The 14164-nt window shown below is 37.7% G+C and overlaps 1 protein-coding gene across 2 annotated transcripts in view; it reads right to left on the bottom strand.

The window, feature by feature from the left end:
• Positions 1 to 14164, bottom strand: part of Actr3 (actin related protein 3) — a 41148-nt gene that overhangs the window by 23034 nt on the left and 3950 nt on the right. For both annotated transcript variants that reach the window (XM_038349322.1, XM_042056054.1), the window contains one exon: positions 445 to 500. In XM_038349322.1, coding sequence (XP_038205250.1) covers positions 445 to 500 — 56 coding nt within the window. The remainder of the gene's footprint in view (positions 1 to 444; positions 501 to 14164) is intronic.

The following is a 14164-nucleotide window of genomic DNA, read 5'->3' as shown; positions in this document are numbered from 1 at the left end:
ACAGTATGCTTCTAGGATATCAGGAAATGCGTGAGGCTGCTGAGTGGAGGACGACACTGGCACTTCAGAGGATCTCTATAGGATAGGTCTCACAAACAGTACTCACATCTCTAACCGAAATGCGGTCACTTTAGCTGAATTACAGGGGCTGAGGTTAGGCTACTTAGTCACACACAGGTAGCAGCAATATCCTCAAAGCAGGAAACCGTTTAATTACCAACCCACTACTGGGTTTTGTTCTGTCTTGTTTTCCTTAAAGAGATACTTAGCACATTTGGTAAACAGCTGAAATGAAGAGTTAAGAAATCTGGAAATAAGGCTCCATTTACAACCAGGCAATCATGTTTCTAAATGCCTAATTCTGACAGAATCACATACTTAATGAGTTATTTTGATAATGAGAAAGGTCTTTAAATCAGCTCATCTAGGAATGAAAATACTTACATGATGGGATGATAAACTGTGGTTCTGTATTTCCAGCATATCCTAGTTTTGTATATCTGCAAAATAAAATTTTCATAAAATTTCACTAAAATCTCTGTATGTATTCTTACATTTTTGTTTAAAAGTAGGATTTCACTATACATACCATATAATATTCAAAGGCTTAGTTCATTTAGCACCTCTGCCTTGAAAACTATCAAAAACATTAGCCAGGCAGTGATGGCACATGCCTTTAATCCTAGCACTCAGGAGGCAGAGGCAAGCAAGCCAGCCTAGACTACAGAGCAAATTCCAAGAAAATCAGGGCTGTTACAGAGAAACCCTCTCTCAAAAAACAAAAATTAAGTGTGTGGGTGTAAAAAAAATCACATTATGTCCAGAGTTCTGTTTCACTTTGCATATTGTAGACCAAACTATGAGGCTCTATACATGCTGGGCAGATAAATGCCCAGAGCTTCTATGTATGCATGTATGTGTATCATGATGCAGGTGTGGAAGAAAGGGACAACTTTCAAGAGTTGGCTCTCTCTTTCCACCAGTTAGGTTCCAAGGACTGAACTCAAATCATGGGGCTTGACAGTAAGACACTTTACCCACATACCCCTCCTTTTTAAGTTTACTCATTTACTGTGTGTGCACGCACAAGCCACAGAATGCATGTGGAGGTCAGAGAACAACATTCAGAGATAGTTCTCTCTTACCATGTGGATGTAGAGACAGAACTCTACAGGTAATCAGGTTTGGCAGCAAGCACCTTTACTCACTGAACCACCTCATTAACCACTACCACTTCAAGAAATTGTCACTACAAGACTATACTATTGTGTGAAACAACACACACAAAAAAATCATTCTCTAGAACCTTGTTTGTAATGGCAAGAGACTGGAAATGACAGAAGGGAAACTAGCTAAATACACTCAGTTTACACTGTGAACATTACTCAGGTATAACGACATTGAGGAAGCTTTTATATACTGACTAGAACACTTACAGATATAGTGGGGTAACTGAACAAAGCAAGGTACAGATCAATGAGCAAAGTGTACTATAGCTGCATAAAAGTGAACACAAGGGAGAAGAATAAGAACATATGAATACATTTGACAATCTAGACACAAAGTATCTCTAAAATATCTGAGATAAGGAATTTTGGTTGCATCTAGGGGAGCAAAGCAAGTGAGATACAGAAAGAAAATGAAGATATTTTAATTATATATCATTTCATATCACTTGAGCGTTTTATTATTCAAACAAATGTTTTTAATGTTTTTATTCAGCATATTCATCTGTACTATTAAGCAATAAAAAGTGCTAAAACACTAATAAAACTTCTAATATTAGAAAGCATAATGCAACTTTGACAATGGGCTGGAAGATGGGCACACTCAACTACAAATAGGCTTTAGAAAGCAAGTCACAACAGTCTATTGGTCTATACTCGAACTTATGAAATACAAGTAGAAAACTTACTGTGACATCACTGAATTCTGGTAATATCTGCAGAAAACTTATCTAATATGAAAGAAGAATCTCTTTTGAAATGGTCAGCCCCAAAACTAAGTTCAAGAATTAAGTATGCTAAACAGATTCAACCATTAAATATTAGGACAAATACAAGACTGTTTAAAACATGATATTTCTCAAGTATTTCCCACTGTCTATGCTTTTGTTTCTAAAGCAAAACTTTGCAAAACATATGATACTGTTCCTTTAATATGTGATGCCTAATAACCCCTTCCAGCTGTTCCAATACTGTTAGTCTCCCTAGTCACAGAGCTGATGAGAGCTTTTCAAGAGAGAGCCTTGGAAGAGCTTGGCTCATCTCATGCCACTGAGCCTCAATTAACGCTGCTCTGACCACATCTGACGATTGCCCTCCAGCCCTCAACACAACCGCTACACTCTTGCTCATCTTGCAAAATTCAGGGTATCAACTGCCTCTGTTTGAAAGCTTTCATAACCGCTCCAGACAGCCAATTGTCTTTTTATTATTTAATAATTTCCGAGTCTTTATCCCATCTGTAAAAAGTTAGCTGGGCTTTCACAAGGATTAAACAAGACAACACAGTAAAGTATTTACCACAGAACCTTGCACAGCACACGCAAACATCATCCTAATTCTATTTTCCACAATATTCTCTCCGCAGTCCATTCCTTACATCATCTTAAATCACATCTATACCTTACGTTTTAAATTTACAGTTATGACATGCTTATCTTTTTATAAGCCAATTGAGACTCATATTATAGTTAATATCTGATAAACCCTTAGACATGTAAGTAGTATTTTATTCTTCCAATGCAAAATTTCTTACTAATATTAAGTCTTTACATGTGGAAAAAATAGAACTCCCATAATAGCTGGAAATGGATGTTTCTGAACTGCCCACAGCTCTGCAGAGAGTAATCAGAAGTGTTCACTTGCAGAAAAACTACCACAACTTGATGTATACATGTTCCTCCCATGAGAATCAATAACACAAGCGTAACCAGTCAGAAACAAGACTACAACATTAGATCTAAACATTACCACCAGAGTCCAGGTGACCCTTTAACACAGTTCCTCATGTTGTGGAAACCCAGAACCATAAAATTTCCTTGCTACTTCATAACTGTAATTTTGATACTGTTATGAATCATAATTTAAAAGTCTGATATGAAAAATATTGGATCTTCAACCCCTCTGAAAGGGTCATTTGGCCCCAAAGGGGTAGTGACCCACAAGCGGAGAGCCACTGCACTAAAGGAAGAGGACACTTTGTTCTCCTGGGTAAATGGAATGAATACATCATATAAAACTGAGGACTTGTCTAATACCAGACAACCTCAAACTGTATGAGCCGGAAACCCTCAAACAGGATGTCCTGCTTTTAAGTCTGGAACTTCTACAAAGCAAAAGAGAATAATCTCTACAAATCACCAACCCCAAAAGTCTTAAAATGATGATCTACTGCCAACAAAATAAGAGTTCAAATTAATTTCAGTTTCTTTAAAATTAGTCAATTGCAAAATAGTTAAGTCCCCACCAAATTAAACCCAAAAAGTGGGGGACTAAAGAGCTAGCTTGATGGCTAAGAGCACAGGCTGTTCTTCCAGGAACCTAAATCATCAATGTGGCAAGTCCCAAACATCTCTAGCTTCAGTACCAGATGATCCAACTTCTTCTTTGGCTCTCTGAAAGCACCAGGCACATACATGGTATAAAGACATACACTCAGGCAAAATACCCATAACATACAAAATAAATAAATGAGTAAATAAAGCTTTTAAAGCTGGATCAGATGCTCTGATTCCCTACTTTAAAATAAATACCCATACACTCAGTACAACTAAACTCCTCATGTGAAAAGCCAGAAGGCAATTCCAAAGTGTATGCATCATCAGATAAATACTGGACATCAGCTTTGAATATTATGATGAAATAAAAAAGAATATTCTTATATTTGATAACAAGGAAGAATCACCAGAAACATGAAAATGATACCAAGGACAAATGGAAACAGGTTAGGTGGGAAAAAAAAATACTAGGGACGCAACAGTACAATGACAATGTTAAAAATCAGGAAACTCGAAAGAAAATCAAAAGGCAGTATCCATTCTGCAAGCAGGGAGGGGAGTAAGAAAAAGAAAAAGACTGGTCCCCCAGGACTCAGGAGACAATACCAAAAAGTGACACATTTGCAGGAACAATTAACAACTCTCCCAACTTAGATATATGCTTGAAAGACCCCAAACATTTAAACACCAAGAAAATTACACATAGGAGCATCACAAATTACTGAAGATGATATGAAAGTCATTCTTAAAGAAACAAAAAATGGTGTTTGGGACTGGGAGGTTAAAGAAATAGAAAGATGCTGATAGATAAAACTTTCAATTATAAGAATAATTATTAAATATGAAAAAATAATTATAAGAATTATTCAGAATAATTAACTAAGGAGCAGCATAGTAACCATAGATAATAACAATATATTGTATATTTGAAATTTGCTTAAAGTATCACACATAAAAATAGAATATAACTATGTGCTAGGGAATGGATATGTTACTTTGTGGGAATCATTGCATATGGTGTGCTTACAGCACTATTTATTTATATACCTTATATAATACTAGGAGTAAATAAAAGGGATGAAATCATTCTTTTGGGAGACATTCAATTTTTAACTATTTATTTTTATGTGCACTGTGCTTTACCTGTGTAAGGGTGTTGTTACAGACAATTGTGGGTGCTGAGCATTGAAACCAAGTACTCTGGAAGAGCAGTCAGTGCTCTTAAGCGTTGAGCCATCTCTCCAGCCCAGAGACATTTAATTTTAATGGTGATTCTCCAGCAATGTTAGCATCCTGATGCTTTGTGACTACTCACTCACTTAACAGCTTGTGTGCTTGTGTTTTATATTGCTGATATTATAGAGTCACCTTCAATAGCTCAGAAGTATTTCCAAATATTTCACACACAGAGAAATCATACTTAGTGACTATTCTGAAACATGTCAAAGACACAAGCACTAAACCCTTGGGATTGACGAACAGAGACATACATGTGTTTAGAGCTGAAACATGCCCAAAAAAAAAAAAAAAAAAAAAAAAAAAAAAAAAAAAAAAAGAATATCATTGTTTTTCTCTTCTGAAAGAGCAACACAAGAAAAAGGAAACTGTAGCTATCTACAACTAATGAGATAGGAAAGGGGTAAAATTTTGGTTTTTAAATTTTTATCATTATTTCATAAGTGCTCCAGCCATGTATGAGTATTACTTTAAAGCAATTCCTGAATGAGTAATATATGCCCATGAAGAAATTTTAATGAATACAATAAAAAAAACTAAAGGTAATTCTCTCCCATAGTTATGTCCTCCCTACCCAGTTTTCATTCCAACCAATCACTATCAGGTTTCCTTGTATTCTAGAGCTATCTCAGGCATAGGGACATATGTGCCTATAGTTACACAGACAAACTGTAAATCTACACTATTTCTTCATACTTTACTGAGAAAGTATCCTTATATCATAAAATAAAGATGGCAAAGCTAGCTTACTAAATTTTATGTAACCCATAAGGACAGTAAAACATTTTTGAGAAAGCAACCCAAAGATGTTTCTCTATGGCCTAGGAAATAACAATGGTTTTCAGAACTTTTTCTAGAATAGAATAGCCATGGGTTAAGCACACCTTTACAATACTGATTTTGGCTTCTGAGGATTAGGGGAATGGGCCTGCACCTAGAGATGGGAAAACAGAAGACAGAATTATAAGTACTTCTGAAGTTACCGAGTCTGGATGACTGAAGTAACAGCAGAAATATCAGCCTGTGGTGAGACGGGGGAGGTCTAAACTGCTTAAAAAAAAAAAAAGAGACAAGAGGTTTTGCACAAGAAATGGTGGTGTGACACATAGTTCAGGAAGGGGAGAGATCTGGAGCGTCACTGGTAATGCTCCCCTGGTCTTCAAAACCATAAAGGCTGAAATAAATGTGTGAGTGTCAGTAGGCAGTAATTTAGTATAGGCCATCTACTATACTGTTCACTGTATATTGCTAAAAGAAACCCATTTATACAAAAATTTTTAGTAAAGTAGGTATCCTCATACTGTAAAATACATTAGCATCCCTTCCTTTCAACATTACTGTACCTTCTGCATACTCCAATGTTTAGTTATTAAAACTAAACATTGCACTTGACAAGAGCTCTTTTACTTACTACAGTAGTTTGTATGTATTTGTGCTTTCAAAGCACCTCACACAAATAAGATACAAATGGATTATAAATATAAAAGCACGTAATGGGAATATGAACCACATTTTAAAATGAGCTAGATGAAAAGCTGTGATAAAAGTCAAAGAACAGCATACATACTATTCCTCTGAACACAGTGATGACTGCATTCTACAAAAGGGAGAAAGGGCAGGGCATGAGTGGTGGTAAGCGCCCGTTACTCAAGTTCCACTTACCCCCAAACAAGCCTGTAAAGAAGGGCTGGAGCCGGGCGGTGGTGGCGCACACCTTTAATCCCAGCACTCGGGAGGCAGAGGCAGGCGGATCTCTGTGAGTTCGAGGCCAGCCTGGTCTACAAGAGCTAGTTCCAGGACAGGCTCTAAAAAAGCTGCAGAGAAACCCTGTCTCGAAAAAACAGAAAAAGAAAAAAGAAAAAAAGAAAAAAAAAAAAAAGAAGGGCTGGGAGTGGTAGTGGATTTATACAGTATGAACCATGCCTTGGGTTCAATTCCTAGTAGCACAAGGGAGGAGTGACAAAGATAGTCAGAGGTGACACTATTGTTTTCTTTTTTTCAGTGGTTAACAACTTTTGAAGCAGACAGCAAACACAACAAACACGAGGTCATAGCACATTAGAATGAAGGTCTTCATCCCAGTGATCCTGTGAAACTCACTAAAATTTCTTGGCAGCTGAAAGCCTATGAAAAACCTATTTCTACCCTTACACAGCATAGAACACTGTATACAATTCTATAGATTAATCCCAATGCACCCTCTTGTAAACAGTTCGCTTTAGCTTTATCACAAACTTCTTATTCTGTACCTAAATTCAAAGGGTAAAATCCAGGGTTAAGAACTTTAGATAACAGTGTCATAGCTAATTCACAGGAGAACTTGCCAAACAAGCAGCAAATACTAGCTAGAAAAATAACAATTGCTCAGAAAGCTTTTCTAACTCTAGAACTCCAGGGTTTGTTTGTTTGTGTGTGTGTGTGTGTTTTCCCTCACTACCTGTAAGTAAATGGTCAACTTTATACAAAAAGCCTAGTAGAATATTGGGAGAAAACCTGAACTCAGTCAGCAGAGACAACACCATTCTAGTTTCCTCAAGTTCAAATATTGGAATTTAGCCAGAACTTAGGATCAAAAGGACACAGGTGAGCCAAGTACAATGGCTCACTCCTGGAATCCTAGTATGGGGGAGGCTAGAGTAGAAGGTTCTTGAAAAGTTTAAGGCCAACTTGACCAAAAGAACTAGTCCCAGAGTAACCTACACTCCCCTACCAAGAACCCTGTCTCAAAAAAAAAAAAAAAAAAAAAAAAAAGAGGAAAGAAAGAAGAAGGAAGGGAGGGATAAAAGGAAAAGAAAAGAAAAAAGTGAATGCTTGTTCCACCATTTGGAAGCCTGGATCCTGATCCTACAAACATCTATAATGACAGACCATATGACCACAGAAACAGACTTCTAATGTCTAAGCAATGACACCAAATTTACAAAGCTCCCTTCCATAAAATAAAAAGTAACAATAGAGAGCACTTTATAAGAATCAGTAAGCATTTCCTTCCCAAATGACTTGTCCTCCACAGATCTCGTTAAATGTCTCTAGCCATTCTTGGAAGAATCTCTTCCAAGATCGTTTTCCCAATCTCTGAGGCAATACCTGTCCATTATCACAAACAGCACAGACTACAGCAGTAAATACTTTCCCCCAAGAAAGCCAATCACAAAAAGCCACGAATTGTATGCTTCGATTTCTGTGAGATCCTAAAAGTTGGCAAATCCATAAAGACAGAAATTGGATCAATGTATGCCAAGGGTTGAAATCAGGCAGAGGGAATAGAATGTGGTTGCTAATGAGTGCAAAGTAAGGAAAATGTCCCCCAACTGATGCGATAATGATTGTATTACCTGGTGACAATGCTGAAACTACTCAATTGTATGTAAGCCTTTACACATGACACCCAACATACCTGTTCTGCTTGCACTAGGACAGAGGGGAGGCATATGATGAATTAGCATATGAAAAGCAATTACTACAGTGCTTGGCATACCTAATGCACTGTATATTTAGTCTTCTTTCTCTGTCTTTTCCACTATAGAAAATGCTATAATTTTTTTTCCCTCTAGAATCTAATTTCTAGTCCCAACTGACAAGAGCCACCACTGAGGATTAAGTCTTGATAGGAGGCAAAACCTGTCTTATATAGGAGAAAAAGGATACTACCTCATCACACATCAGGTACAAACTCTCCTATACATAGTCTAATTCCAGCTATTCTGATCAGAACTTGAGTCCTGAATGCAGTGAGGGTTCAGCTTAGGACTTGTGCTTGATGGGGCTCCTGCTTTCTGAATCTCCCTTCTTTGCTCCTGCAACTCGATATTTCTTTTCTACCTATCCACTAGAATAATTTTGCTAATGTTACTGTATCCAAAATGTCTACAGTGGGACAAAGGTATGTTTCCTTTGATTCTTTTCAGTTTTCCTATCAACTTTAAACCACCACCCCCCCCTTTGGGGTTTTGTTTTGTTTTGTTTTGAGACAGGTTTTCTCTACAAAGTCCTGGATATCCTAGTCTTCGGAGACCAGGCTGGCCTCCAACATGAAGAAGATCCACCTGCCTCTGCCTCCTGAGTGCTGGAATTAAAGGTGTTCATTACCACCACCCAGCTGATCTCCCCTTTTAAAAAGCTCGATCTATTTCTCAAATAACCTCCCTTGTGAAAATGGTACCTGAAACAAGATGAGCAGGGTCATTCACACAAACTGACAAGGGCGGCTAAGGAATACTTTCACTCCCACAATAAAAAACACACTACAACAGGAGAAAATTCAGCTTTAAAGTACAATTTTCCAAAATCTATACTACAGATTACATTGCCTTTGAAAGGTGTTCTAGATATAAAAGTTTCAGTCATTACTAATTATTCGCTGTCATCATTACCCTTTTCTTACAAAGACTTTTAAACAGTAAATATTCATGTCTTTATTAGAACTTTGTGTTTTTTAGATAAAACACACCAATATATCATGTACTCCAGAGATTGCAACCTAGTCCTACTTTCCAATAACTGGTTTCATTTAACCTGTACAATCATTATTTCAAAGTCAAAGAGCAAGTTCTGAGTCTGTTTTCCTTTTCCAGAGAAATACATTTTCCTAAATTCCATTACTCATTTTACTTTGTTTTGTAAGGTATCTAACACTAAAGGATTGCTATGGTTTCATGTGTCCCAGTCTAGCCTTAAACTCACCATGTAGCAGAGGACAACCTTGTACTCTAGCCCTCCTGCCTCCCCCAGTGCTAGGGTTATGGGCATGCACCAGCATATTAGACTCAGCAGTTCCTTTCCAATGCACAGTAGACACTCACTTTCAAACTGCAGAAATAGTCACTTTCCTTTTGACATTTAACTATAGTAGAAATTATTTTCTTAATTGTACTATCTAAAATTAATCTGCAATTGTCAATATGTCCTTTAGATACAATATTTATTCTCAGAATATTGAAATGGACCACACATGATTCTTTATCATGTAACTTGCATTGTAATTATCACTACAACCCTTCTACACATTTCATGTTTATACTGAATTAACAGTTCTAAAGGTAATTAATTTTTAAAGGATGAATGTTTAAGAAGAATTCTCTTATCTAGATTAAAAACTTAACCACTTACTGAATACAGTATATTCCCATTAGGGGCAGTCTCTGAAAGGACTGCACATTGGTTCTCAAACTCTAGATGAATGGTTCTCATCCGGTGTGGGTCGTGACCCTTTGAGGTCAAGCAACCCTTTCACAGGGGTCTCAAATTATCCTGCATGTCAGATATTTACATTACTACTCCTAACAAATTGCAGTTAGGAAGTAGCAATGAAATAATTTTATGGCTGGGGGTCACCACAACATGAGAAACCACAGCATTAGGAAGGTTGAGTACCACTGCTCTAGATCTACTCAATTATCAGTATCTCAGGATCCTTCTATCTTTAAAATGTATTGATCCACTTCTGTAGGGTTTCTGAAAGAGTAATAACTATCTCAAAGGGGGAAAAAGAACTTATGAAGGACCCTGAAATGCAGCACCTGTGGTTATCTGAATGAGAATGGCCCCAATGGGAGGTATGGCCTTGTTGGTGGAGATGATCACTGCAGGTTTTAAGGCTTTACCACACCCACTCAATTAGTGCACGCCTGCTCTCACCACTATACACACCTCTCGCCTTTGCAGGGCTGGATTTTGTGTTTCTAGAAAAGCCCCCTAAGTGCTCAGTTCTGTAATTAATTCTATGTGAATCGTTACGTACTTCACTTAAATTCTGAAAATCATTAAAATTTCATTTAATTTATGAAAGTAACACAAGTTAATTGGTTTCTAAAAATGCTTACAAGACACATTGTATTTACCTAAAATAATTTCTAAGACTTAAATAAGCAAGTATTTGTTTTCTATTTCAGACAAATACCAAAAACATAGTTCACATTTTAACAGTCTGAAATCAAGCCTAAATTGTAAGATCTTTTGTATCCTAAATTCCCTTTCAGGATTGCTGTCCTTCTCTTGGAAACCCTTTGTTCATACTGAACACTAAGAAATAAAGACACCTTTCTCAAGAGTATTGTACTTTCATTAAGGGCAATGCATAGTGCTGTGACTTGCTAGAAGGTGGAACTGAAACAAAAGCATTTAGGAAGAAAATGATGGAATGTTCAGCAACAGAACACCTCAAGATACTCAAGTACCTATTAAGGTACAAACTATAAGAAAGGGTAAAAGAACACACAATACATAAACTCATTGCTACTCCTTTACTGGTTTCCATGTGTGAAAAAGTAAATGAGCTGATTTAAGGCAATAGATCAGAAATGATTTGGGACACACACACACAATGCCCTGAAACAGACAAATAAAAATCATTAAAATTTCATAAAACGCCTTTTGAGACGATAAGGATGTCATCTGTCCTTTTTGTTCCAATGATTAGAGAATGTCTTTTTTGTGTCTTGTGATGTAAAGGCTCACACATACAACAACCAAACACAAAATAATACTCATCACTATTTTATTCTAAAAAACCAAATTTAAAACACTACCTATCTTGCACTGGTTAATTCATGAATGTTCTAAGGGCTTGGTGAGGGAGAGTGCACCTTTTGCAGTGTTGTTAGCACTTCACTGTTTTGTTCCTGCTTCTTTATGAAAACGGCTGCTACAGACAGGTAGTATCATTAAAACCCTAACAAGTTCCAATAGAATTACAGACAGCACTGAAAGCTTTTATTAACTAGAGGAATTCTGTTGCAGGAAACACTGCTTGAAGCTACATTTTAGCCATTCCACACTTCTGCCTCCATGACATTTTAACTATTTCACTTGTTAGGGAGCAGGACGGCTGGACAGGGGGCTTTAGCATAGCTTTGAGATATTCCCCTCCTGATTAAAAAGTTTGCCTCTTAGAAAATAGGATGAAATAGAACGATGACTCACAAGCCACATGCGCTAGCTGACTTGCTGGCTCCCTCGCTCCCATCATGACATTCCAGAAGCTGTTTCACAGTGTATTAAAGAAGCACTGAGACTCAATCTTTCTCTTCTTTTCTCTTGGGATTCTCATTTCATCAGCTTCAGTCTGCAAACTCCTATAACAACTCAATGTCCGTCCGACTTAAGGAGGCCCCTTTATTTCTCACTCTTCAAGGACATTTCTAGCTACAGAACAGCATTACAAATACAACTAGTCCAATTTTACTGTCTTGTATTTTCACATATATTTATTTAGTGTGTGCTGTCAGGCTAGGTTCAAATGCCTTCACCCACTAAGCCACCTCTGTGTCTCCCATATTTAAAGGTTCTTAAAATTAATTCCTGAGTGGAGGAGACAGCACAGTGGGTAGAGGTTCTTGCTGCCAAGCCCACCCACCTGTGTTTCATCTCCAGGGCCCACGTGATAAAAGGAGAAAACCAACTCTTCAAAGTTGTCCTCTGATCTCAACACCCACAGCACAAAAAATGTTCAAAAAAAGAAAAAAAAAAAAGCTAACTCTCATATCACTCAAGGTCACCATCTTGAAATTCTCATTTATCAATCTACAGATCTAATTCCAAAGCCTAGCTGTACCACCTTCCCTCCTCTTAAATAAGCAAAAACCATACTGACTGTACCCAGATACAGCAAGCAGGCCAAGGTCTGAGTGAGATAAGAACATAAGCACAAAACATGGTATTCTTTTTCTTAAAAACTTTAAAAAAAAAAGAGGGAGCTAACTGCTGATTATAACTGCAACATACAGTGTTCTCACTATGTGCCAAGTCCTGTGCGAGGAACCATTTTTAAGCATTATAAAAATAAGGTAGACAATTACAACTGCTAAACCATAAGTGTAGAAAAATAAGACCTTCTGAACTGGAAGTGGCCAAAGCATACAGGTCCTTCTGTGGCAGGGCCTGAATTCAATTCAAAACATTTGACCACTGAGTCCTTGCAAGCCATAAAGAAACAATGCAACTGTGAAAGGGTCGGTATAGACAAAAGCAGCAGACTTCCAAACATCTTCCTTCCACTCCATCCCTACCACCAATAGCCAACTGAAAAATTGTACACTACTAAATAACATCCACCAGCAAAGCTGCTGTCAAGCAGGCTGCTTAAGAAGCATCTAGCACACAGGGCGTGCTGGCTCATACCTGCAATTCCCACTCTTGGGAGACTGAGCTAGGAAGAGCCCTGAGTTGAGCTACAAAGTGAGCTCCAGGCTGGCCGGACACTTTGGTGAGGCTTGATCTCAACAAACAAGAATAGACTCATCTAGGAAGTCCGCTGAAACAAATGCTCACTGATAGGCCCAATCCTTGAGACTCCACACACTGAACAGAGTATCTCTGATGAAGTTTTTAAAAGTCATACTCCTAACTAGGTGTGGTGGTGCAAGCCTTGGTGTTTGCTCAAGAGGTGGAGAAAACAGTGCAATGCCACCCTAGGTTACATGGGACTCAATATAAAAAAAATAAAGTAAAATAAAGAAAGCAAAGCCATACTCCTAATTCCTGTTCACACTCATCCACTATTAAAAACAGGAGCAGATCTCTCAATCCAAATCAGAGCTACTGCTATACACCAAGCCCTGTGGCTTGACCTCACTCTCCTACATGCAGTCCTACTGCATTCCACTCAGTAAATGTACTAAAAGCCATGTTTTCAGCATTAATTACTCTTCTTGAGATTTGGATTCCCTATCAAGTAGAATTCTTTTGAAATCAACATTTCTCTAACATATAAAACCTGGTACACACAGATGTTGGATAAATGTTAGTTTGTACTGCAAAATCTAAACTTACATTGTTATCAAACAGCCCAAAGGCAAGCAGTACAAGACAAGCAGCCACTCTTCCCATCAGTGGTGAGCACAAACACATCTTTCCTTCCTTCCCATGGTAAAACGCTCTCCTGTACTCTACCCAGCTCCTTGAAAGGATGGCTCAAATTTGACAATTATTGCAATTTGCTTGGCTTCCTGACAACAATCACTACTTTGCTTAAAACCTGGAAAACAGCTATTTTATCTAACATTTGATTAGCTGTCAGGTTCAGCTGTCTATGGTGGCTCACAGGAGTAAACCCAGCACTCAGGAAACCAAGGCAAGAGAGTCACTAGGACTTCAAGGGCAGTCTGAGTTACACAGTGATTTCCACTACTCATGAGATTATTTAAAAAACAAAAACTGAAAGAACCCTGCCTTTACCCACCACCTTTAAATATTTTAATGTCAGGATTTAGATTCATGAGGCCAGCCTGTATTAGATATTTTTTTACTATAATCCCAAGACTGACTGGCCTACTAGGAAGTATACAGTAAACAAGTAACTAGCAAATAAGATAATCCCTTCCTAACCCAAAATACTGAAATGATTAAAAACTGTCAGAGGTTGATCCTTCAGGCCCCATGTTACTGTACTTTAGGCAAAAGTGGTTTAATCTCCTGGAGCTTAAATTT

The sequence above is a fragment of the Arvicola amphibius genome, chromosome 12 (genome assembly GCF_903992535.2).
Source record: "Arvicola amphibius chromosome 12, mArvAmp1.2, whole genome shotgun sequence".
In the NCBI taxonomy this organism is placed as follows: domain Eukaryota; kingdom Metazoa; phylum Chordata; class Mammalia; order Rodentia; family Cricetidae; genus Arvicola; species Arvicola amphibius.
Note: the sequence above shows the minus strand (reverse complement) of the source record. Positions and strands in the feature narration are given on the sequence as shown.